Source organism: Centropristis striata, chromosome 20, assembly GCF_030273125.1.
Source record: "Centropristis striata isolate RG_2023a ecotype Rhode Island chromosome 20, C.striata_1.0, whole genome shotgun sequence".
Taxonomy (NCBI): Eukaryota; Metazoa; Chordata; class Actinopteri; order Perciformes; family Serranidae; genus Centropristis; species Centropristis striata.
In genome coordinates this window covers 20,328,330-20,354,338 of record NC_081536.1, presented here as the reverse complement: position 1 = coordinate 20,354,338, position 26,009 = coordinate 20,328,330, and the positions used below count along the sequence as shown (strand labels likewise).

The 26,009-nt window shown below is 41.5% G+C and overlaps 1 protein-coding gene across 4 annotated transcripts in view; it reads right to left on the bottom strand.

Annotated features, from left to right (window-relative positions):
* ccdc88ab (coiled-coil domain containing 88Ab) overlaps positions 1–26,009 on the bottom strand; it is a 69,783-nt gene that overhangs the window by 4,977 nt on the left and 38,797 nt on the right. For 2 of the 4 annotated variants that reach the window (XR_009396314.1, XM_059359260.1), the window contains exons 9-35: positions 23,062–23,143; positions 22,394–22,552; positions 21,917–22,063; positions 21,584–21,728; positions 20,854–21,032; positions 19,931–20,068; positions 18,739–18,922; positions 18,482–18,612; positions 17,544–17,837; positions 17,037–17,219; positions 16,218–16,496; positions 15,811–15,935; positions 15,257–15,395; positions 13,995–14,171; positions 13,726–13,887; positions 11,484–11,761; positions 11,099–11,242; positions 10,823–11,009; positions 10,342–10,487; positions 10,100–10,192; positions 9,282–9,478; positions 8,807–8,854; positions 6,748–6,825; positions 4,953–5,189; positions 4,767–4,820; positions 1,243–1,332; positions 14–294 (exon numbers count right to left, since the gene is read on the bottom strand). Coding sequence is in view for 2 of the 4 variants with exons in the window: in XM_059359260.1 (XP_059215243.1) it covers positions 14–294; positions 1,243–1,332; positions 4,767–4,820; positions 4,953–5,189; positions 6,748–6,825; positions 8,807–8,854; positions 9,282–9,478; positions 10,100–10,192; positions 10,342–10,487; positions 10,823–11,009; positions 11,099–11,242; positions 11,484–11,761; positions 13,726–13,887; positions 13,995–14,171; positions 15,257–15,395; positions 15,811–15,935; positions 16,218–16,496; positions 17,037–17,219; positions 17,544–17,837; positions 18,482–18,612; positions 18,739–18,922; positions 19,931–20,068; positions 20,854–21,032; positions 21,584–21,728; positions 21,917–22,063; positions 22,394–22,552; positions 23,062–23,143 (4,357 nt within the window). In the remaining 2 variants the exon portion in view is untranslated. The remainder of the gene's footprint in view (positions 1–13; positions 295–1,242; positions 1,333–4,766; positions 4,821–4,952; positions 5,190–6,747; positions 6,826–8,806; positions 8,855–9,281; positions 9,479–10,099; positions 10,193–10,341; positions 10,488–10,822; positions 11,010–11,098; positions 11,243–11,483; positions 11,762–13,725; positions 13,888–13,994; positions 14,172–15,256; positions 15,396–15,810; positions 15,936–16,217; positions 16,497–17,036; positions 17,220–17,543; positions 17,838–18,481; positions 18,613–18,738; positions 18,923–19,930; positions 20,069–20,853; positions 21,033–21,583; positions 21,729–21,916; positions 22,064–22,393; positions 22,553–23,061; positions 23,144–26,009) is intronic. The other 2 variants (XR_009396315.1, XM_059359261.1) reach the window with 2 other exon arrangements.

Genomic DNA, 26,009 nt, shown 5'->3' with positions numbered 1-26,009 from the left:
TTAAAGGCCTCACCTCGGCTGGATCAATACCCTCATCCAGGAACTGCTGCAGGGAGAGCACCTCGGTGGCTGGGGATCCCGTCTTCCTGACCTGCGTCTGCCCGGGGCTGCCCACGGCGGTGGACGGGTCAAGCGACCTGCGCAGCTGCAGGGGGCTCTGGTGGGAGGAGCGTGAGGAGGTGGGCTGCTGGACGGGGCTGCTGCCGCTACTGGACCACACCTCCTGGTCCAGACTCAGGCTGAACTCTCCGCTGCTCTCACTGTGAGGCCTGCTGAGGCTGCCGTTCAACGTACCTGTAAAAGAGGAAGCAACGATTAGAATATAGGGAAAGAAATCTATTGTCACTTATATATGCTGCATGGTACAGCATTGTAGCTTTGTGGCTGGCTATTTTTAAAAGAAATCTGAATCTGAAGTGAATTACAAACTTGCAGTCACTATCTTAGCTTGGCTATTTAAAAATGGCAGGTTTGTGCAGGATGTCCTGTGTTGCATTAGTGATGACTCTCTCTGATCAATCAGTGGTCTGCAGTGTTTTAACTCCACGTTCTAGGATCCACTCAGCTCACTTGTGACCTTGTAAGTTCTTTTCATAATAACCATAATCATGAGGTGAAAAAATGTCATATGATCTTTATCATTCACAAGATTTACAATAGTAACACTTCTAATACACTGCTTACATTTTCACAATTTCTAGTAATAGGAGAAAAATACATAATAATATTATAATTGCTTATTGTTATGTTATTTTCTTATGCAGAGTGAAACCTCTTATTAAGCCTTCATGGCTACAGTGTCTTTAAGCTCATTTATAACACTTTCCATCTATCACAGAAAAAGACAATTTTGGAAGTGTGGTGTAATTTTAGGGGAATCTGTAAAACCTACACTGAATATTAAATACATTTGTGGTACAGTAAAAGTGAACTAGTCACCCTTTTGGATTTGGGAAAATGTAAATTCAGTGCAGTAAAACATACAAGACAAGCAGTCAGAATCTCTCAAATGCCATCTAATATCGATTTTGAACAAGAAACTTAATTCGTTTTCCACAGAGAGAAGAATAATAACTCTTAACCTTTTAAATCAGAAAACCCCCCAAGTTGATTACATTTTTACAGAAGGACACATTGAGAAAGGTTTGGGTAAAGGCATGAAAGAAAACGACAAAGGGAGCTGAGGAGGAAGGTTAGTTAGAGGAGGAGACAAGGGAGAGTTTAGGGGAGGAGGAGCATTACCTTTGCCCTCCAGAGGAGAAGTGAGATGGGAGTTATTGTTACTATTACTACTGGTGGTCCTGTTACTGTGGAGACTGGTGGGTCTGGAGGCTGGGTAAAGGACAAGAGGGAACACACACACACACACACAGTTAGGATATTTACGCTTATGTGTGTCCACACAAACATGCAGGAACACAAAGAGTAACACGTAGGTGTACGCTAACACTTTGACAGAACGCCTCCTGCTGGGGCAGCAGATGGCACATGCCAGGCAGAGGGACAGGACGGTGGCTCAGTGCCAGGCTGCAGCGCCAACATGTCCAGTTAGTAAACAAAGAAAAGTCTGACCGAGAGGACAGGGGCGCCTGAATCCAAGGACCAGCCCACCTTAGAAAAAAAAGGGGGAACTGATAGAGACAATACTGAAGGACAAAGAGAGGTGGATAAAAAGGAAGAAATGTGTGGCTTTGTGTGAACGAGGAGGAAGAAAGGAAATGTGGTGCCAACTTGAACTTGCTCTTCTGTGTTTGTCCCTGGTTTCTAGCTGAAACTGTCCTTGCAGTTTGTTCTTCCCTGGTTTTCAGGAGCCGGGCAACACCGAATCTCAAGTTAAAGCAACTACAAGGAGTTTTTAATCTAGAAAACAACCATCAGCAAGAAGATGCTTTGAGAATAAATAATAAAATCAGCCAGTCTCCAGGTCTGATTCCCCACCAAATCAGTTCAAACAACTGATGACACACACTACAAGACTCTTTGTGAAGTCTCAGGTGAAGTTTGGCAGTGAGTAGGAGTACGTTAGCCAGTCTTAAAAGAAGCAGGAACAACAACAAAGCTAAAAGGGACGGGATAGATCAATTGTGTTTTAGCTTGTGCTCCGTCTTTCACTAGATAGAGATAAGAGATACATTTCCCCTTTTTTTATTTTTTTTATCCCACGATTTTTCCTATCATGATCCTGGGCGCCACCTCGTCCCTGTCGGTCTGGGGAGAGCCCTGAACTGGCCACATGCTTCCTCCGAGACATGAGGAGTTAACAGACCGCCTCTTGTGCCCGGTAGGACGTAGCGCGTGGGAGGATCACGTCATTCCCACTGGTTCCTCTCCCTCTCATCAGACGCCCCAACCGACCAGAGGGAGGCATGTTTTTGTGAGGGGACACGGGGAGAACATGCAAACTCCACACAGAAAGGCCCTTTTGCCGACACCGACCAGCCCTACGGACATTGGAGACATGGAGGTTGGGACACGCCTCCAACGCCCACAGCGCTACCAGGACCTTCTAGCTGTGAGGCGAGAGCGCTACCAACTGCGACACCGTGCCCCCTCATTTCCCCTTCTATTTTATTTATGAAATACATTGTGACACACACATTGTGAGTTTTAACGTCAATTTATGAGTTTATATTTGTGGCTAAAAGAAAGTTTGTGTTTCGCCATCAATATATTACAGTTAATATTTTTACATAGCCACAAATGGACACGTTACCTCATCACAATGCATCTTGCAAACAGCTGCGTTTAAACCATCTTTCTTTAACTCACTTCCAGAACAAATGCATGAACCACATCAAGATCTTTACGACACGAGGCTGTGGCGCTTTTGGAACAGCTACCACTTTTTGTCCACAGGAGCGACTAAAATCAACACAAAACAAAAGTCCTTTGTAGTTGCTTTAAAAATTATATAACAGATTATTGTTAAAGTTCTTATTATGTCTAGGAAACCAGCCCATTGTGACACACACAAAGTTCAACACACCACACTACTCATTAATGCTGCATCATCTCTTTATGGCTCAAAACACACATAGAAGCACTAAATAAAAGTTGCTGGAAAAATCAATGTGAAACAACCACTAATAACCTAAAACATCCCTAGTAGATGACATAATTGCTGTTACATTATAGGCAATGTCCGGTGTGTGAGCGAGAGTTTCCTCCAGTCATTACAGAGACGTACTGGGAATTAAGTCAGACAATGTATCAGATTCCATGAGTGCATTCTGGGAACTACTGACACAAGTAGAATCCAGGTTGGGCACTAATGCCTCAGCAGCCACCTGGGGAACCAGCTGAATCACTATTTTTAAGCAGAGTGGTTGTCTAATAAATAAACAAAGTGCTTTAGTCCAACGGAAACTGCTTGCAGACTAAAGTATAAAATGCACAGAAACTAGGGCTGCACAATTAATCGAATATTAATCGTGATCACAATTTTTGCTTTCCATAATTAAATAACATGTTCGACTTTGATATTGACATTTAAAGCAGGCTCTGTTCATAGAAAAGGCGGCTGCATGTAAAATCATGAGCTCCCTAAATTCAAAGCCAGTCAACAGGGAGTGATCGAGATGTTTTGGCTTTACTGCATGTGCACCCTGCAGCAAAGTCTTTGAAAGACTTTCATAAATGTTGCAGCTGCAGTCCAGAGTAGAAGAGTAAACAGAGAGAAAGCAGATGGAAAATTAAATGTCTGAAGCAGAAGGCGAAGAGCTAGTCCCTTGAAACGGATCATCATCCCTAGTTTGGAGGCATTTTGGTTTTAGGGCAAGTGATGTTAAGCAACAACAAATCTTGTATGTAGAGTGTATGAGAATTGTGTTGGCATCACAAAGCAACACTACAAACTTGTTCAACCACCAGAAAAAAAAAACACAAACTGCTGTACGATCAATTCCTGAAGGCCAAAAAGAATGACTCCGCCAACTAGGACCCTGGTATCTGTCCTTGTCCAGCGTCAACTCAGACATCCTTAACAGGTACAAGTACAGCATATCATTGTATCCAAAAAGTTTTGGTATAATTGTATTTATTTTTGCTTCTAGGAGATCCTTGGTGGACAAGGATCAGGCTTAATTTAATGTAGATAACAGGAATGTATGTAAATCAACATGTAAGTGAAAGTACTACTATGTTTCTTTAAATATGAAAGTGCAAGAAAAATATTTTGTCCCTAGAAATCATCACTAATTTGTGATAAATAATTGTGATTTAAACGGTTCAAAATATGTCATGATCATTTTCTACAATTCTTTAATGTCATGTAGCATATTGGTCATAATTGTGCAGCTCTAATTGCAACCAATAGAAAAAGTGTTTAAGGAGAGATAAAACTGATGATACAGGGTGTAGACTTGGCTTAAGTGCGAGGAATGTGTGTCAGTAGTTTGGTGGCTATTTAACAACTGGGTCATCTTCATCAGAGCGGCACAGAACTGATGAATAGTTGCTTGGCTGCAGATTAACTGCCCTGGATAACGTCCTAAAGCCTGAATTAGAGTCAATCCTACTTTCAGTGGAGGCTGATCTCTCTCTTTTTTTTGCTCTCCATTAAAATTGCTTTTCGAACTGTAGGTCAAGCTTAATCGAAGTGCAGGAAGGCAGCCCAAAGATTAGCAGTGCGACTGCTGAGGACATGCCCTGCTTTTAGGGGAATATTCAGTCTTTCTTCGGTCCTTGGTAGAAAGGCCAGTTGGTACAGAGAGGCAGCTGCAATTACCCATCCTTCTTTCTTTTTTTGTCTACAGTTTAATTCTTACCTTGACTCTTGGGGTCATCTAAGGAGCCGGTAACATCCTCACAGGAGGCATTATCTGCTGAGACACAGAGGAGAGTGATGCTACAGCTGCTTTTCACTCTGATCTGGCAAAATTTCACCACCTTCACTCAAATGAATCCAGTCTATTAAATATGGACATTTACACAAATAAAACTAGCACCCTGACCTTTGACCTGCAGCCGGAGCTTGGCCCTGCTGTGCCCTGCACTGGGCAGGGTGAGGGCGGCACAGTCGATGGCGTTGGTGGAAAAGGCGAGCTCCTTCATGCGCTGCCCGCTGCGCCTGCTGCTCCCCGTCACGCCAGCGTCTCCGGCTTCAGCCCCGTCTAGGTTCTCGATGCTGCTCGCCCACTGAGCCCCGGGACCGCCCGCCACCGCCATTGTCTGCAGTAGGTCATTCATGGCTGAATGGACGAACGAAGGGAGGGAAATTAGGCCATGACGGGGAAGCTTTTCCAGCTTTTTGTACCCAGAAGAGCTGTTAAAATTAATGTCTGAGGCATCAGTTGAAAATGTAAAATGTCTCAGATTTAAAACAAGTAAACAGAATAAAAGATTACTATAGGGTCTACTAAATTATTCAGTGAAGAAATCATTTTGCAGAACATAATGAAATCAAGTCCATCCTTTTTTGGAAACCAAGGCACGTGCAAACAGTAATACAAAAATAACTTAAAGAATAAAACCCAAAGTGCAAAAAGATGACAGCTGCATGGTTTATCATTGTTTGGATACTTCTTTGAGCAGGTGATACATCACCTTAAAAGGCCACTGTCTTAATGCACTTTGTTTACTGAGCTGTTTTCGACGGTAGAGAAGCATGAAGGCATGCAAAGCTGCTCTGAGCAGCAGCAGCAGCGGTGCTGCACACAAAAGATCAGAGCCGGAGTCAATACGAGGCAAATCCATGTCAGCAGAATAAGATCTGAAATGCAGCACGCTGACAGAGGAAGAGGAAGAGAAAGAGAGAGCAACAGAGAGATAGAGAGAGAGAGTGAGGGCGAGGTAGACAGAGAGAGTAAAGGCTCCATTTCAAGTCCTCCATGGTGAGTGCGAGTGGAGGCGATCAGGCGGTTGGTGATATGATTTTTTTTAAAGTCATGCTGTAATCAAAGATGGAGGCAAACACACTAAAGGCGCATGAAAGGCAAACCCGCAGTCTCTCCCACTTATCACCTGACCACACACCCTCTCACACATAACCAAACACACACACAGCCTTTCATTCAGTATACACACAAAATAAAATGAAACCACAGAGCACATGACAAAGCTGCCCATAAGTTCCAAACTAAAAGATAAGGCTTTGGTAGATGAAACTCAAAGATACATCAAAGGAAAGTGGAATATTTTACAGTCATATCAGTTTTTGAATTATTGCCTTTTTATGAATTCAGTCCTACATTACAATTATTTTGTACATATTTGCTTGAAGACAAGGTTAGTATATTTGGTGTTATTCATTCATCTACTAATAGTGAGAACAATTCACTGGTGAAAAGCTGATAAAAGCTCAGAGCGGGAGGGAGTGGAGGCGGCAGACGCAGGGCGGAGGAGGTGACGGAGGGGTGGGGGTTACTAGGTAAAAATATCAAGGACAAGTCACTGATGTCACCAGGGTGGGTGTGCATGGGGGTAAGGTGACTATGCATCACATTTTAAACTTGACATTTTTGGTAAATCTGGTGTAAAAATATCTTAAAATATAAGATAACATCCACATTTTTAAATACTAAAACTCTGTCTTAAATATAAAATAATTGAATGGAGATTTACTGGCTGCAGGCCTGAGTAGGTTTGAGAACTGTGACTGAAACCTGAAACTGCCATACTGTCACTGTGACGCCCCCACACTGCAGCCACCATGAAATCAGTGACTGTTCCTTCTTTGTTTCTCCTTGTGTGGCGATGAGAGGGAGAGGAGGCGGAGGAGACTAGCGTGGCGGCTAACGGAGGTCTTACACATGGATCGCCGGTAGATGGCCTTGGCCTTGTCTTTGTCCTTGGATCTGTTCCTCATGAAAGGCAACCTTTTTATAGCTGTCAGGAGCGCAGCCAGAGACAGACAGATAGACAGACAGGGGAGAGAGAGCGACAGAACGAGCCCGAGGGAGGTGGAGGAAAGAAAACAAAAGAAAAAAGGAGGGCAGAACAGAGGGATGTGGTTAACGTTGTCACAAAGAGAGCCACGGGAGAGATGAAGAGAGAGCTGAGCTCCTGGACACTCAACTGGACAACAGACAAACAATGCAATAGACACAACCACTAAAATATATGACTACTTTCTTTGTAATGGTTCATATTATTACAAACTGTATTTGATTTATCATCAAATGTAAGGTATTTCAATCTTATTGATTCTTAGTATTTCATAGAAATACTGCTAGAAATATAAGTTAATGAAGCTGAATACAGTTTCTCAACAAAAACATTTTTACCTCTCAAATTGAGAGATTGTGTTCAATCCCACTGATTTTTACAAGCAGTGTTAAAAATACTACCTTATTTCACATTTCTAATGCCTCCCACAGACTTATCTAAATCCTGATTATTATTAAATAATACTTTTAAAGGGCAAACTTCTGTACAAAGACACATTATGCAAACAAACACAAAAATGTGAACACTTTATGCAAATACACACACACGCCAACACACGTTTTATCTGCATACAACACAAGCACTCGCTCATGTTAATGGTCATGAGTGTTGTATTCTGCATTACCCAGTGTACACGACACAACTGTCAACACATCACCACCTACATGAAACACGGAGGATGACGAATATTAAAGGGTGCAATCAGGAGAGTGAAAAGGTCAAAGGGCAGGTTAACAGCATCAGGGAGGACTGCAATGTTCTCATAGACAAAACCAAGAACTTTATCATTGCATATCTGACTGTGTTATGTCTTTAGTTCATGTCTTCATGTTTTAGAACTACAGTGTTAGTCATATGCACCTATTTGTTTTCATTAATATTAATACATGGTTACTAAAAGCTTCTTTCTTTCGTTCATAACGTTTACCGCTTACTTTGAATGAAAAAACAAAACATTAATGACATTTCTACGGTCCTTTGTTTTAAGCAACTGGTGTTTAAATATGCTAAAAATATTCACAGCTACTCAAGCTTCCTTGTGGTGGCTCTAGCTCCTGATTTTAAAACATTTTCATTTTACACAACTTTACAGTTCAATCTTTAAACAAACAGAGCCATTTTTTCCCTACTAGCCTTGTAATCTTTCTTACATACAACCATGATTTTGACACATCTTGCAGTAAGTGGAAGACACAATGCATTGCACCTTTTAATAGCTTGGATGCTACTGTACGTTAGAGGGCGTTTCTTGGTTATTTACAGGTGAACTGCACAGATCAGCAGGTTGACATGAGTTTAACTGAGAGCTAAAGAGCCTTAGACCTGCTGGAGGAGAAGTTAAGAGTGAAGTGGACCTGGGACAAGACATATCTGTAGTGTTTTCCAATATCAGAACCACATGAGAGGCACTTGATTAAGCTTGATACCTAAACAACAATTTAGCATTGCACTTCCATAACTTGGTTGGACTCACAATGTGAAAAACTATAAATCGATGCAGCGGAAGCAGAGATGTTCTGATTTAACATGTTTCTCTTTCTTGTCAAAACCTAGAGCCTACATTACCCACAATGCAACTTGACAGCTTACAATTGGCTCTGAGATTCTGGTGTGTACGCCTGTAGCAGCTAATGCCTCAAGCCTCAAATTGTCCTTCCGATCAAAATGAAGCGTCTAATGGCGGTGGTATATTCCATAACTTCCGAAAGGTTAGAGAAATCAAGCGCTCCCTCTGTTGATTCAAACAGGAAACACTTTCGAACCAGGTCCGAGACTGAGAGTCAACCTTGTGGTGTTGTGCAGCTCAACTGTAACCTCTAGGACAGCTGAGTGACACAGACAATGGACTCACGAAAACATGCCCTGAGAGACGTGACAGTCGGGTCACAAACCCCGCCCACCCTCCCAATCCGCAGCATACCATTGGACGACCCCTGCCCTTGGGCATGGGACTGCTGCCCTCTCCTCCCTTCGCAGAGAGAGGGAGATAAAGAAGCAGAGGAGCAGTTAGGGGAGGAAAGACCCAGTCAAGCACTCGACCATTTCACAACAGTATAAACCAAACCACATCCTCTCTCTCACACACACGCACACACTCACATCAAATAGCAGTTTGTTTTGTGACTTTGTGAGTATGTAAGTGTATGATTATGTGTCTCTGAAGGCAATTATTTTGCTCACTCCTTGTTTGCACATGTGTATAAAATATTGTCTCAGTATTTGATATGTGAGCCATCTTTACTGTACATTGTTAGATAGGGCAAGTATATATTTATATAAATTGTCTTGAACATGCAGAGACAAGCTCCTTCAGTTGTGGTTGAAACTGTATTGTACTCTGATTTTGATCCCTGGGTCTACGTGTGTGTGTGTACAGGTGTTTCCTTTGTACTCACTGCTGCTCCTCTTTTGTGTAAGTGTGTCGTCCAGCGAGTTGGAGCCAGAGCCTATGGACGAGCTGTCCTGGCTGTCATGGGGAAAAGTCATGAAACCATCACCAGAGAGAGAGGGAGTCAGAGTGAGAGAGCGCATCCTCTCCCGGCTCTTCGGTTTGATCAGCTTCCTCATCTTCAAAGTGATCCAGTTGCCACGCCTATAAAAATGAGACGAGGCAGAAAGTGAGTCAGAGAACAAGAACAGGAGGAAAAAGAAAATGCTGTAATCAATACATAATGACATTAAAACAATATTAAAGCTGGATTTGTTCCATGTGTGTACTCAGCCTCTAAAATCTTCCCATAGACGATAAAAAAATAAATATCTTATACAGCTGTTTAAAGCTCTGCAGACCATTAATATTTGATGCATCTCTTCCTGAGGCTGCAGTGAGTGTTTTCTGCCATTCCCCCGCCTCAGAGATAAGAGTAAACAAGCAAACAGAATTTCAAACATCAGAGTCTGCTATGATACCCTGAAATGTTTGAATCACTTAGATTCATGTATGAGACATTTTTAAATTGAGATGTTACACCAGTCATGGTCAGGGCATTGACACAAAACCACAATTTTTATGTTGTGGTTGCCTAATATCAGACAGAATTGTCAACCTTCCGTGGTTTTAATAGTGGAGCAAGTAAAGTAAAAACAAACCACAGTGTCAGACGATATTGAGAGGACATGGATCCAAAGGTCTGGATCCAGTCAGGTATTCTTTGGGGGGGATATGTCATTTTTTCTTTTTAATTTGTGTAACTAGATGAAGCTGTTTTTTTACCTGCGTGGAGGTGAGGGGTCGTAGAACTTGTACTGGTCCATGATCTTCTCCTCCAGCTTCTCTTTTTGTCTCCTCAGCTCGTTCAGCTTGTCTCTGATGGGTGGAGAGACGAGACATAAGCCAGTTTGCATACAGGCCAAATATAAAGCAAACATATTTGATTTGAATGTCCCATTTTAATCACATATAAATTAAATTATAAAGCTGTCCATCTTGAATAAAATGTATAATCAGGGGTTTACATGTATTGTCTTTGCTCTACGTGGAACAGGTCCTTGCTCTCCATGGTCTGCTCCAGTAGCGTGCGATTCTGTAGCATCAGAGTCTGGATCTGGTCCAACAGGTGGCGATTCTCCTCCTCCAGGTTTCCTTTCAGCTGGCTCAACAACTAAGACACAAACAGACACACACATGTAGGTATATTAAAGAGGCGCTGGCTCAACAACAAATAGGACACATTAAAAGGGGTAAACCATCCACAACACAGCTGGCTAAAGAAGTTGTCTCTGTAATGGGATACATTACAAAAAAAAGCAAAACAACCAAAAGACAGCTGGCTTTTAAAGTGGCACACAGGAGAGGAGAGGAGAGGAGAGGAGAGGAGAGGAGAGGAGAGGAGAGGAGAGGAGAGGAGAGGAGAGGAGAGGAGAGGAGAGGAGAGGAGAGGAGAGGAGAGGAGAGGAGAGAAGAGAAGAGAAGAGAAGAGAAGAGAAGTCTCCTCACTTCACACTGGTTGGTTAGTTTGGTGGAGGTGATGTCCAGCTGCTGGTACTGCTCCTTCAGTTTAGAGAATTCAGCCTCCAGTTTGGTCTGGTCCAGCTTGGCGCTGTTCAGCTGGGTCTTTACGTTCTTATGATCCACCTGGAGGTTGTCATTGTCCTTCACCAGTTGACGATGGGTATTATTCAGCCTGAGGAATGAGAAAAGGGACTCAATATTTACATGTGTGCATGTCTGAATTCATGGAAATATATGGTGTACTTTTTATTTGAATCTGACCTATCATGTTCTTCTTTGAGAAGTTTATACTGGTCAGCTGTGGCTTGGTGCGTTTGATTCTCCAGAGCCATTTTTTCCTGCTGTTCCTTCAGATTTTTTTCCAGATCCTCCAGCTCTCCCTTCCTCTGCAGGAGCTGCTTGTACCTGCATGCGTAAACAAACACACATTATAAACCATTCAGTGAGTTACATAAATAAAGATTTAATTCATGAGGAGGGAATACAAAGCACATTTATTTACAGTATCTCAAGGGGTCTAAAGTTCCCTGTAGTTACTCAGCTTGTTACTTTTCATGAATATGACAATGCAGAAAAGGTCAAAGTATTGTATAATGTCATTAAACTTGAGCATGTGCTTGTCCCATGCTTTTTAACCCAGTCTTACTTGTCCTCCAGGTCCCTGTGCTGCTGCTCCAGGCTCTTGTGGTTGCTCTTCAGGCCCCCATGCTTTCCGATCAGGGCTTCATACTCGGCCGCCTGCCTCTCATGGAGCGCCGCCAGCTTCTCGTGATCGCGGAGGAGCAGCTCATAGGTGGACCTCACCTCCTCTTTCTCCCTCAGAGCTCCTTCCCGCTCACCCTCCACGCTGCTCTGCTGGCTCTGTAGCTGGGCGTTCTGGGCCATGAGGGCTGCACTCTTTGAGCTCAGCGTGGAGTTCTCGACCTTAAGGGCAGGACGAAGAAGGAGATAACTTAAGTAAGGAAGGGCAGTGATGTGCAAGCTTATACTTCATAAGAGTTTAAAGTTCAGGTCACAAAATTAACTAGATCACATTTATGGGTCACAATAGCTTCATGATAATTTCTTTCTTTCGTTTTCTAAATTTCTGTCTGATGTGGCAGAGGTTTTGACTTTTCAGACCCAACAGGGCACAGATCTGTGCTGATTTGTTTTTAAACTCCCTAGGAGAAGAAGAGGGGGACGGATGTGAAAACAAGGAATGGAGAGCACGAAAATGTGAGGAAAAAAATACAACACTGCCCGGGGAGAGGAGATGGAGGAAGGAAACACTGAGCAGGGAGTGGGAGATTTGAGAGCTCCCATCTACATTTTTACATCTGTCTGCACTTTTTAAAATATCTTTATTTCTTTATAGATCTGTGAGGAGTACTGATCTCCTTAAATCTTTAAACATCAAAAGACATAAATGTAAAGGAAGCAAAGGTTGTTGCTGTTTTTGTCTACAGGGGGCGCTGTGTCTCTGTTCGGTTTGTTCTCCAGCTCTGCTGTAAGCTCCGTCTACAATCACCAGCAGGAAAACTGTTTCTTTTCATGTTTCCTTTGTGGGCACTGTGGTTTCCTTGACTCAAATCCCTCTTCAATCACGACTAGTGTGTGTATTCACACTCTGACAGACACACACACATATGCTGTCCAGGTGCTGACACACTTTTTGTACAGACAGAGATAGCCTTTTAGCTCCAGTCCACACACACCTGCTCTCACAACCCAAACACATCAAGAGACACACGCCCCAGAAACAGCTAGAAGCTACTGTATGGTCAGTGTAAATCCTGTCGTCCATAAGCAGGGTTTGAATTGCTGCCAAACAGAGAGTACAAGTCTAAATCCATAGCAGGGAGCCAAGCAGCCTGGCAGGGCAACTGTACAAACAGAGCACTGCTGAAAGAAAGCTGGCGAGCTTTACATTGTGTCTATAGATCTGTTGCTTGTTTTGTGTAACATGCAGTGGTACAGAATATTTCAGAAAGCATTTTATGCTATTGCTAGTCTTTTAGCAACATTAATGGCCATACTATACATTGTGTATTTATATCATATGCACCAATATAAGCATATAATGCCATTAACTAAAGTACATTTTTTGAATGTTCTAGTCTAATCAGAAACGAGTATCGTATGCAAACCATGAATGATATCGGCTTATTATTTATCTAATCAGTTACGGGCTGTGTTATGCTCATGCACATCACATAAATAATGTTCATTTATTTTTACATTTAGCTTCTATTTGTATTTTATATTACCCATAGTAAATATGTTTGCACTACTGTATCACCTTAAAATTGCACTAACCCCATTATCATAAACTCTATAATGCTGATAGCTGTCTGTAGTAGTTGTGATGGCCAGACTATAATTTCACTGCTGTGTTTTTATTCTTATGCTTCGATTCTTTATTTCTGTGTGTATCTGTGCTTTCGATCAGTCATATAAACCACTGGATGCCCGTAATACTTTTTGATAGTAAAGAGTACAAAATAGTCTTCAGACAATTCAGAAAAAAATATTACAATTACTATCAAATTTCCATCTGCTTATTAAGGATTGGGTAGTATGATTGAAGGACCATAAAAAAAATCCGTTTTCAATCAGGTTCAGAGTATTAACTCTGATTGAATAATAAAGTTAAATTACATGCACTTTAAACAGGGTTATTATGTCCGTAGCTTCTGTTATTTGTTTATATTTGGCTGAGGAAGATTCTTACACAATTTTTTTATAAACATGTTGCAGTCTGCTCACGTTTAATCATTTCAGTGAGATACAACTTTACATTAATTGCACACTACCAAACGAGTAGCTTTGTGTAATTTATTCCTGTAAAAATAATAAAAAAGCTTTCATCCATTGCCTGCCGGACACTGTTGTGTAGGGTGCGCTACCTGCAGCTTGGCGTTCTGTGTCTGTAGTGTCGTATTGTTCTCCTGTAAAGAGGCAGTCTGTCTCTGCACGGCCACTATCTGAGCCTGCAGGTTGGAGCTTTGGGTTTCCAGCTGTTTGAGCTGGCTCCTCAGGGCTGCCTTCTCAGCCTGCAGGGTGGCATTCTGGGAAAAAGAGACACATAATATAAGGTATCAGATATACAGGAACACATTCAGAGAAAAGTGCATAATCCAAACCTGAGAGGCATCCTGATATTGTGCTGACTTACATTCCTCTCCACCTCGATGAGTCTGTCTTTGACTTTCAGCAGTTCTCTGGTGGCTTCATGACTCTCTTTCTCCCATTTATTGACAGCCTGAGGGTCCTCCGCTCCTCTAGGAGGCGAGCTCTGCACCATCCTCTCCTCCTCCTCCCTCTGACGCAGCGCCTCATAGTTTTTCTTCACCTGTACAGACACTCCATGAGTCAACACTTCACTTTGAGTAGCTAAAATGAATTCCTCCAACATAAATATTACGTAAATCCAAGATGACTGATGATGAAATGCTGCTTCAGGCTTGACTATAAAATCCTTAAATAATAAAAAAGAGACTACACTCGTAAAACATGACATGAGTAATAGTGTACAGCAGCAGACAGGATCTATTATAGTTTCACAGCTGAGTTAATATACAGAAGCCTCAACTTTTTCACTCTGCATATGATTTGTGGCAGCAAGTTCAAAACCCATACACCTCCCTAAAGGAAAGCAGACATCCTCCACTCAACTCCACCTCTTTCACAGACTCCAGCAGCCTCATGAATAGATAAACTGGTGATAGAAGTGCAAGAGTGGATGAATAAATAATGTATCGGCCTTGAGATGCCCTCAGTGTTTCTAGTGTTTTCCACTGCAAGGGAAAGATTTTAGGACACGTTGTTCTCTAGTGGACGGGCTGGGAGATAGAGATGTTTTGACTTTACGGGAGGTGAATGTTTGTGGAATTTGTTTCTCCATTGTAGTCTAGCTAGACATATCAACACATCCAAAATACTGTGTTTGTGCATGTATTTCAATGTTAAAAGTCCCACTCCGGGTAAAATAATCTATGATTAATGTTTTGTTTAATATGGTTTTCCCACATAAAAAGTAAAAGAACAAAAACCTGAAAAAGGTCTTAAAGCACATCTACTCTACTCTTTGTCCCTCATTGAGAAATGATTTATCTTGCTGCAGTACTTCTACATCTTGTCTTCTTTATTGTTAATGGAAACGTGCATCTCCTGACTCAGATGAGGAGTCTGTTGTGCACCAAAATCTGTGACTAGCATGTCTATGTTTTTAGCTTGTTATCTTGTAACTTGCTGTCACAGACACACTGTTAGTGGTTGTGAAGCATACAATAATATCTGGCTTTTGATCTTGTGACTGTGTCAAACTTTGCACAGACAGAAATCAGTAGAGTCACAGTCAGACACCAACATAAGAAAACACATTTTTGAGTGAAGGGGTCTTTAAAAGTGTGTATGTGTTGTAAATGTGTTACTGACTGTCTTGAGCTCCTGACGAAGTTGCTGGTTTAGGTTGGAGGACTCCTGCAGTCTGGCCTCCAGGGCGGCGATCTTCTCCTCTTTAATCTCCAAAGATGATTTTAGAGTCGACTCCAGTTTAGTTTCCAGGAGCCTAAACCTGAACATATATACTCAAGTTAGCTCTGTGTGTCCAAGGTCCAGGACGGGGCCATGCAAAAGTCTATGATGCTGGAATGGGTGGTGGATAAGGGCCCATTTAGAATTTTTTTTTTTTAATTATTTGTAATCCTAAACTCAGATAAAGTATTATCGTGTTTACTCACTGACTTTTTGGCAAAAGTGGCACAAATGAGGAAGATATTGGCTCAGAAAGCTCGCAAAGGATAATTCTTCAAGAGACTGATTCATCTAACCTTCAACACCTGATCTATAATGGGCCGATTTATTTGGACTGTACTGATCCCAAATTCTGATCCCAAATTGCTCAACTAAGTTCTTATTTTATTTTCAAGTTCTCTGTTTAAAGAGTGATTACAGAACGTAAACATCGTGTCTTGTATGTGAGAGGATACCTGTCGTCGGAGCTCTCGTCATGCAGCAGCCTTTCCTTGTTCAGTCCGATCTTCTCCAACTCATGGGTCAGTTTCTCCAAATCGTTATTCATTTGCTGAGTCCGCAGCTTCTCACTCACAAGCTCCTAAACAAACACCGGCACATAATGAGTAACTCTGAGACGTACTACCATCTTCTGATTATTCATCAGTAACTAATGAAGATGCATGACTTCAATTTTTCTTTCAACTTTAACAATGCATAAGCTTGTAAATTATGTAATGTAATGTAATTATGTAATCAATTCCAATCCATATTCATCCTTTTTTTTGCTTTCAAAGCATTACCAGCAGTAATTCAACAACAAGATTGTTTCAATTGATTTCCACTGAAACAGAATTTTGTAGAATAGAGACTACTACTTTACCTCTCTAAGTGCAATGAGGGTCTTCTTATCTATGGACCCCAGTTTGACCAGCTCCTTGTTCTCTCTCTCCAGGTCTTTGACTCTTGTGCAGGAGTCCCTGAAGAAGATCATCTCCTTGCCCATGGTCCGATTCTCTTTCTCCAATGAGGTGATCCGCTGGTTGTCGTCCTCCAGTTTGGCGTCGCGGATCTCGGCCTGCTGCCTCAGCCGCTTGTTCTCCTTCTCCAGAAGCTTCTTGTCCTTCTCTAGCTGGGAGCTTTCCTGCTCTAGACTCTTGTTCTGTGGGATAACGGGACGTAATGTAGAGCAGATGGATAAAACACTATTTGATAGGATTTGCTGTTAGTCTAAATGCCTTGTAAATACATGTTTGGCTAAAAGTGGGCGCAGATTAATCTAAAGGGCCAAAAATCAATTTTGACAAATAATCTGGGATAATCCAACTTCGCTGTGAACCATGCTGCAATTTTATCAAAATGATCTAAATGAGTGGCAGTGCTGTTCACCCGCAAAATAACACACTTTTACTTTTATCACATTTGAACATATATGACTGTTTAGACTGCTGAATCACAAACACTACTCTGTCTACCTCAACTACAATTTGGGCCAATCTGACTGACCTCATTCTGCCAGGCAGAATCAGTCCATTCCAAAAAAAGTCTAAAGCCGTGTCAGTAAATCACCTACAGCTATCCCACTCGATGCTGGACCTGTTCTGCTCCAAAAATGTGTCATTTCTAAAAACGGACTCAAAATTCTGTTTGTGTCTTTAAGGATTGCTCCTGAATTAATGCTTGTGAAACAGTTTGTGCTTACCTCCTGCTCCAGCTGCTCTAGGCGTTTACTGGAGATCTTGAGCTCCTCCAGGTTGCGTTGGAGGGTTTGATTCTCAGTCTCTACCTCTTGCAGCTCTGCCTCCAATTGTTGAATCTTCTTGCTGCTGTTCTCTAACGCCTTCTGCAGGCGCTGGTTCTCTGTATCTAGGCCCTGGTAACTCATCTGGGAGAGGAAAAGTCAAATTAGGATATTAAAAGCATCTATGAACTAGTTGCGCTGTTCCCTGATGCCATTATATGCCAGATCCCCTGTAACTTACCTGCAAAAATATTCATTGGGGACACTAAATCAGAAAAATGTTATGTGTAATGTCCTTTTAACCCTAAGGTGTCTCTGTTAAGTAACCAGGTAACTCACACATAAACACTAGAATGAGCAGAAGCCTGATTTTATTTCTCAAACAAAGCTTCTTGACGCACATGGTTGCATTTTAACTGCATCTCACTGCCCACATGGACAGAAATACCAGCCGTATGATGGTCTTACCTCTAATCTCTCTGTCTTTTTGGATGAGGCTTTGAGCAGTTCCAGGCTGCGCTTCATCTGGCTCCTCTCGCTCTCCAGCTCCCTGTTCTCTGCTTCCAGCTGAGCGGCCTTAGCCCCCGCTGACCGGAGACTTTCAGCCGAGCGCCGAAGCTCCAGGTTTTCGTGCTCCAGCTGGGAGTTCTCCTTTTCCAGAGCCTCCAGCTGGTACGCCATGTTCTTCAGAGTGTCCAGCTTCTTCTTCAGACGACGGCCCTCCACCTCCAGCTCACTATTCTCCTTCTCCAAGGAAGACACCTACGCACATATAAGTAGTGGATGAAAAAGAGGGGTTCAGGCATTTCTGTCTGACAACAACTAGCTGGTCCTGATAGTGTTGTGTAATCACATAAAATTCCCAGCTATAACAATACAGTACTGCAAATAATGAATGAGACAGAGAGACAAAAGACGACATAAGTCAAAGACAGGTAACAGATATCTCTCTCTGATGCAGAAAAAGAGCTATTGATCCAGGGGATCATAGCCTATCATGCATCAAAAACGTCAAATGCGTAAGGTCTTAACTACAGAGTGAAAAGATCTTTCTCTGCGAGGCTGACAGGGATAGTAGTGTGCTTAAAATAATGAAAATCCCAGCTGCAGAGGATGATAATTCTAGCCAATATTCTGGGAAGCTATTTAACTTCAAGTTCAACTCTAAACTTCAAGTTTAACTAAGATGCACTAAACACAAACAAAAATGTGTATCAATGAAATTATTGTTATTGGTTTATTTTCCATGTTCCTTCTACATTAACTTAAATGATCAGGAGAAAAATGTATATTCCACATCTGAAACAAAGGATATTTCGGTTGAACTGTGTACAGATACGCAAGCATACACATACACTGACATCTCAAAAAACAAAAAGGCAGGCAGTAAACAAAATGCACCACACCTTTTCACAGGTGATTCCAAGACTGGCAACTTTCTTCTGCAGGCTCTCGTTCTCCCTTTCTAGCTTCTGCATCAACATCTCCAACTCTTCTGCTCTCTCTCCTTTCTCCTTCACCACTTCGAGCTCCTTACCTGCATTTAAAAAAACAACCAGAACATTGATCATGTGAATTCAAACTGAAAAAAACAAGGAACATGATGTACGGAAAAGGAAGCTGTCAACATATTTATACCAATGAACTACAACATGTGACTCACGTAGTTGTTTCCTTTCAAACTCCATCTTATTGAGTTTGGCCGTTGTCTCGCAGATGGACTCGTGGAGAACACGATTTTCTTTCTCCACATCTTTAACCCGGGCCTCAGCGCCAACCTGGCAGCGCTGACGCAGAGACGACACCGTCTGGCTCAGGTGCTTGTTCTCCTGCTCCAAACCCTTCAACTGGAAAACAGATATCAGAGGTGTCAGAAGGTTTCCTCATCTTATCTGAAAGGATTCCAGCCTGCTGTAAAGAGACTGGTTGTATGAGCTGATGCATGGAGAGAGAGATCAACTGCAAGATTTGAAAAGGAAGCCCCAAGGTTATGCTTCACATTTTAATTTAGTTTAATTTGATGAAACAAAACAAAAACAAATATCAGAAGGCAGAACTGTAATGTAGAAACACAAAACATCTTATAAAGGATTATAGAAAACAATTCATTCTGATTATTATGCGTTTTGGAACTGCTCTGCAGTAGTTAAATCTCATTATTTTTTTTACCACCAATTTGATGAAATTGCACACAGTAATCTGTGTGTGCAGCATGTTGTGTTTTCTCTGCATCATCAAAGCCAGATTTTTACAAATCAGATGGTTAAACTAATCAAAGGCGTCAGATTTGGGTCTAACAGATACAAAGTCCCTGCAGACACAGAGAGCAACTGCATCTGGGCCACAGAGTGCAAAATCTGTACAGTCAATAAAACATAGTGGTAGTTCCACTTAATAGTTCTTTTGAGCCAAAAGCAAATCAATTGCACACCAACTGCTCTCAAGAAAACTCTGTATAGACTTTGGTAAATTACACAGCTTAGTCACTTTTCTTTGAGCTTCCTGGAACGAGAATCAATGATGGTCTTGTAGAGAGAGCAAGGCGTATGACGCACAGTCTCAAAGCCCTGTTTGTCTGAATAAGTCGGTGCGTCCAACCATATGCTGCAGACTGCAGGATTAACTAAATTTCAAAGCACATGAATGTTTGATGTGATTATCGTTGATCTCAGAAAAGTCAACGTATTAGCTTTACTGTGTTATCTTGCTCAGCAATGATGAGGCATTCAGGAAAAATGGCATGCAAGTAATTATCACTCAGATGGTGTTATTCACCTGAATGATACAAAAATAAGTGACCATCTGGTTTTGGGATAAACTTCCAAAATTGAATCATTGTGTGTATGTTTGTGTACCTGTCTCTCAGAGTTTTCTCTGAGTGTTTCCAGAGTCTTCTCCAGTAAAGCCTTCTCCTTCATCAGGTCAGTACTGAGTGATTCAGCGCTGCGCAGCGACTCTCTGTCTGATGTCAGTTCACTGTCCAGCTGCTCCAGCTGTAAATAATGATACAAGCAATACATCTCTGAGTTTAAATGTACTAGTTGGTCTTCATGACTAACACTGATTGTGGCTCAGTAGAAAGAAGCTGGTGCAATTATTAATCCATGATACAAACATAGAATACATCACCTCATTCTGTCACAACTCTGCAGACACATCTTAATGCACACACACACTCCGACAGATACACATTGAATGAGAGCATTTCTGTTGTTCAAGTCTTCCAGGAGCTGCATTCACATTTTAATGTGTTTTGGCTCTAGACCTCAAGTCACTTGGAAATAAATTTCTCACTCTGGATTTTCCCTTTGTGAGAGAAAAACACAATTTCATGCTTTTTATTCAGAGGGCACAGAGAGAGGCTTATGTTTCTGAAAATAGCTGAGAGACTTCTCTTAGCGAGGGGCGTTCGGGTGTCAAAGACTGGAAGAGAAAAGGCACCAAGGGCTTCCTGGATTTACAGCTTTGCGTTTTATCATCCTATCCACCCCTCTCTATACTCTGTTCTTCTTTCTCACTGCCGCTGTGTGAAAAGGCCAAAAGCCAAGTGTTAGGGTGATATTTTATGGAGGAGTGCTTGTCCAATATGCTAATCTTGGTGGAGACCCTGATGAGGGACAGAGAATTAAATTGCAAATCCTTTAAAAAATCCCCCGAAAAAAAAAAAAAACGGCATTTCACCTAGGACCTTTATAGTGAATTTAAAGTATAACAAGTTGTGAAATTATGATAACTGTTATTCAACCACAAACAATTAAATACAAAGTCCATAGCTTACTTTATGGTTTAGTCTCTGGTTTTCCTGGCTGACTTTGGCCAGTTTTGCCACAGTATCCTGACTGGCTGCTCCTCTGAGCTCCTCTACAGTTTTCAGCAGGGTCTGATTGTCCTTCTCCAGCTTCAACAGGCGGCTCGACGTCAACTCATTCACCTCCTCACCCAGAGACTTCTGAGGGGCTGAGTCAATGAAAGCAATAACATGGATTACACATTAATAAATAACAATAGAGAGAAACACAGAGAAACAAGTCCATCAAAAAATAAATAAATACAGAGCTCTAGTGTCTAACCTCCAGGTCTTAAAGCTTTTAAAGTGCAATTTTAACAAACACAGAACACAAAGTCTTTATCCAGATCCCTGGCTAGTTAAACCTCTTAACAGCTTTCATAATCCAAACACACAGATTATCCTCCAAGAGCCACTAAATATTAATTACAGGTTTTAACCAAGTGGAAAAAAACCCAGTGGAGGCTGGCAAATGCAGGAGGGCCATGGGGATGACGCCAGGGCCAAGAGCCAATGAACAAAGCCTGGTCTGTTGGCCTTCTGAAGCCTTCAACCCGGTCAACTCAGGTGACTGTCAGCTGCAGGATATTCTAACTCAACATCCCATTCTTTGCTTTCCTTAACACCACCTCTTCGTTCTGTTTTTAAACTTTCCTGTAGATAAACAGAAACATGCACTCTGGATTTAAAAAGATCTCTGGCTCCATCTTCTTCTTCTTACCTTCGGTCAGATCTGGTGTCTTTGACAGTTGCTCCAGTTCCCAGCCCAGGTGCAGGGACTCGTCCATGCTCTGTTTCTGGGCCATCTCCAGCACAAGGTTCTCCTCCAACAGCTCCTCCATACGTTTACGGTCCATGTCCCGCTCCTGCAGATAACACAGAGATAGACAATGTGTTGAGACAAACAAATGGTGAACACACGACTGCTGAATGACTGCCACGGCCCCGCTTACTCTGTTTGTTTTTTTACCCCTACTACTGACCCAGATTTTTTTAACACCAGCTTGTGCAGCTCTAACACTTATCACACTGATCTATAAACCCATCGTCTCACCATCTCCAGGTCATGGATCTTGGATTTGAGTTGCAGACTTTCTTTCTCCAGAAGATGCAGCTTGTCTGAGCGTGTGTGGCTAGAATCTAACTGCTCCTCCAACATGCTCTTTGTTTCCAACAAGATCTGGTTGTCCTCCTTCAGTTCCTATAGAAACCACCACAACAGCAGAGAATACATGTAAGCAATAGAACATAAACATTACAAATAAAGAATATTGTTTTGTAGATGTCTTCTTCAGAAATGTTTTATTTTAACTTTTAATATCAGATAATTCAGGAGCAAGACTGTACCTCCAGACTTAAAGGCATGCATCATAAGCTTATGGACAGTTTTTTTTTATTGGGGTCTCACATATGCTATGTTACCAACAGTTCAAAATTTAAGATTTGTTTAAGTTTTAGGGATAATTAGCTCCTTAAATATCCACTGCATGATGCTATAGTTTTCCATGGGTCCCAGTGTGCAGTTGCATACCTCGACTCTGGCTTTGTAAAACTCGATGTCGTGAAGTCTCTCCTTGTATCGGGTCAGTTCGCTCTCCAGTTTGTCGACACGGATCGCCTTCTCTCTCAGTGCATCCAGCTCGTCACGGTAGGCCCGAGCTGACCGAGCATCTGACAGCAACTGGTAGCTCTGCAGGAGTGAAACAGATCATAAAGCATGAACATGTGGAAACTTATAAGAAAACATTTGTAAGGAGTAAGGAAAGAAAGATGGAAACAAATATACAACCATGACTCAGAAGCTGCAGATGTTTTTAGAAGTCAAGTGGATTGCAATCTTGTATGACTGGTAGCTTATCTATTATCTGTTACATAAACAGATAAGGAAAGAACAAACCCTCCACGCTATCAATTATCACAAACACGCATCCGCACACACGTCCTCCTTGCCCCGAACTCATCCACCTTCTTTACAGCATCCAGTCAGTCAGCCTGCCGCCCACTCCAAATCAAAGGCCATGTGAGGCTTTTGCTAGACTAAAGATAGATCTAATAGCCTCTAATGAGCTAAGTCACTAGCTAGCTGATTAAAGCCTGGCAGCCCTGCAGACACAAAGTACTTAGAAAGAGGAGGGAGCAGCAGGTGAAGGTTTGTGTCTTGTTTAGGTGTGCAAGGATCACTGTGACTTATTGTTCTACCTCTTGCTGAATCTTCTTGAGCTCCACTTCCATGTTTTCAAGCTCTTGTCTGGTGTCCAAAAGCTGCTCACTCTTCTCCTCTCTGAAAAAGAGGCGGAGAGGGGGAAACGTTAGAGTTAGTCGTAGGGATTTAACCTAGAAGGAGGAAGGACAGAAAGAATCCAAGGTAGACAAATTATAGTTAGGTGTTCTCTGCAGCAAAAAACGAAAAAATATGATGTTTTGCATCTCTTTTAGTGAACGGCTTCATTTGAATCACACAGGCAATCCTGTGCCAAGCATGCATGCATGTGTGTGTACCAATTCAGACAATTAACAAGGACAGTCCTTAAGGGCTGTTTCCATTTTAAAGCTTACAGCTAAATCGTTTAATGGAAGCGACCTTTTGACATAGCCGAATACAATAGTCACACTTAATAAGATCTTCCTGAATAGTTTTACCATTTTAACTTCAAGTATTTTGGATTCAGGGCTTTGGCATTTTGTTCCAGGAAATTATTGCTAGTCATCATGCAATAATTTAAAGTTTTAGTATCGTTTTAAAGGGAGTCAGACTGAAGGGTGAACTAAAGGCTAAAAAAATAATTAAAAGCACACTTCACTATTTGGAGGTCACAGAGTCTTGAAAGGGATCACTTTTAGGTACTATTTTTATTCAAATTTGATTTAAAAAAAATACTGTTGGCCTGGAGACATGGCAAACACTCCATTAGGAATAATAGACCTTTGTTGGCAAGTTAGAAAAATCAGCAATCCACATGTTGATTTCAAGACATCAATAAATGCGCTAACCCATTTTCTTCAGTAAAAATAGCCTATTGTGTCTGTTGTATATGAGCTATGATGGTCAGGACACAATGTCTTTCCTGTGTCCTGCCTGAATTCAGCTACTAATAAACAATCTCTTTCTGTCTGATATAACATACAATGACAAACAGAGAGGGGAAAGACAGCAGTTAAAAACAACTCAAGAAAAGACAGTAAGTACCCTGCGACTTCTTCAGGGGTAAACATATGCAAATCTGCCCTGAGGCTCAAACCCCTCACCCTCCTTTATTGTAAAAGAAGTTTTAAATCTAGATGTGTCACAAAATACAGAATTAAATATGTCATTCTTTCACCCTCAATAATAGGTTCCTGCTATCTGCTATCTAACACTCTCCTGGATCCATTTGTTTGACAGGGAAATAGGGCAGCCTGACATTTGCTGTCCATGTGAGTTTGTGTGTGTGTGCAAACTCTCCAGGCTCCTTCCACAGAGGGAGAATGTGTCACACTGCTTTGAAGGAAAATGACTGCATTCCTGAGATGCTGCTCTGTGTGTGCACGAAACCGCTCCACTGAACATCTGATGGCCTATTTGATTACAGTTCTCCGGAAACTTGGGGCGCATCTCAATAAGGAAAAGGCATTCTTTTCTTTTTCTTTTCTTCTATTTATCTCCCCCTTCCTCCCATGGCTTATTTGAAGTTTGCAGTCGATATGCAGCCAGGATGTTCCTTTACCCATTTCTGTTTTTGTTTCATCAGTTAACCCCGCTCCACCTCCTGCAGCTCCTCCCCATCTCCCTTCTCGAAATCACAAACACCTGTCAACTCTAGCATGGCAGATTAGCTTTGGGCTCATATTATGGATGCAGCTGGCTCTGTTGCTTATGTTAATGGTTTAACGCATGCTGCATCTGCGCAAGCACAGAAACAAACACTTGTATGCACTGCTATATTTGAAGAGCCAAGGAACAAAGGCAACTTATATTCTTAGTCCACTGCATGGACTATTCCTACTCGATTACATGTCTAACCGGTATCTTTCTTTCCCGACATCTTAATATTTTTGTAAACCCAACATCTTGGTCATATTCCCAAAACAGATCCTCATCTTTCTGAGAACCAACAAAAAGAAATGTAATCTTTAAAATATCAAGTTACAACAGAAAAGGCTGTTGTAAGCTGCATCAATCACCTCAACAGCAAATCTATTACAAACACCTGGAAGAGCCTCATCTTTGTCTTCCCAAGTCATTGTTTTATAAAAACTATAAGTATGCCAATGTACAGGGTGAGTGCATCTTAAAGATGTCTATTAAACCTCTATTCCTCAGTAAATACATTAGAAGAAACAAAAACATCATCAAACATGATAAATAAAAGAGGGTCATGGGTTAAAGGACAGAGGATGACATGTGCTATACAGACTATAAAGCCCTCTGAGGCAAATTTGTGATTTTGGGCTTCATTAATAAAACTTAATTGAATTGAAATTGAGAGAAAAAAGCCCAACACCCTCACTGACCTTCATTATTTAATTCTATGATAAACAAATAGTGTATCCAGTGAATTTGCTCTGCAGGAACATGTGTTGGCTGAATGAGGATTGCAATGCATCGAACTGGTTTGAACAAAATATGCACATCTAGCTAACAGAACATACAAAGTTGGTCCGGTTTTCTAGCGGTTAAAGATCTACTTGCATGGAATTTGTATTGGCTTGTTTATCCCAAACTCAAAGACTTTACATTGGTAACAGTAAAATTGTGACAATCACTGCTACAATTCTTCTAATCAGTTCAGTCTCTTTTTGATTAATTTAATTAATTGCAAAAGGTTATAATACTTGAAGATTTGTTTCATTCTTTGATGATAATGGGTTGCTGTTTTGTAATAGATAGTCACATTTCAAATCCAAAGAGGTCAACTAATTATTGCACTTTGTCTCTGGGTTTTCTTGGTCAGTCTAAATTGTAAAAAACCCAATGCATCTGCATTTAAAGCTAATAGGGAACTTCTAGAGGCAGATGGTTGGACGCAGTACAAAATACTTTTTTGGCCAGTGAATTGGGTCTCATTGAGAAATAGCAGCTCTAAATATGTGTTTCATGTATAAATGCAGTGTGTGTCTGAGCTTGAACAGAAGACTGAAAACCAGCCAAGACGCAGTAGCTTTAACAA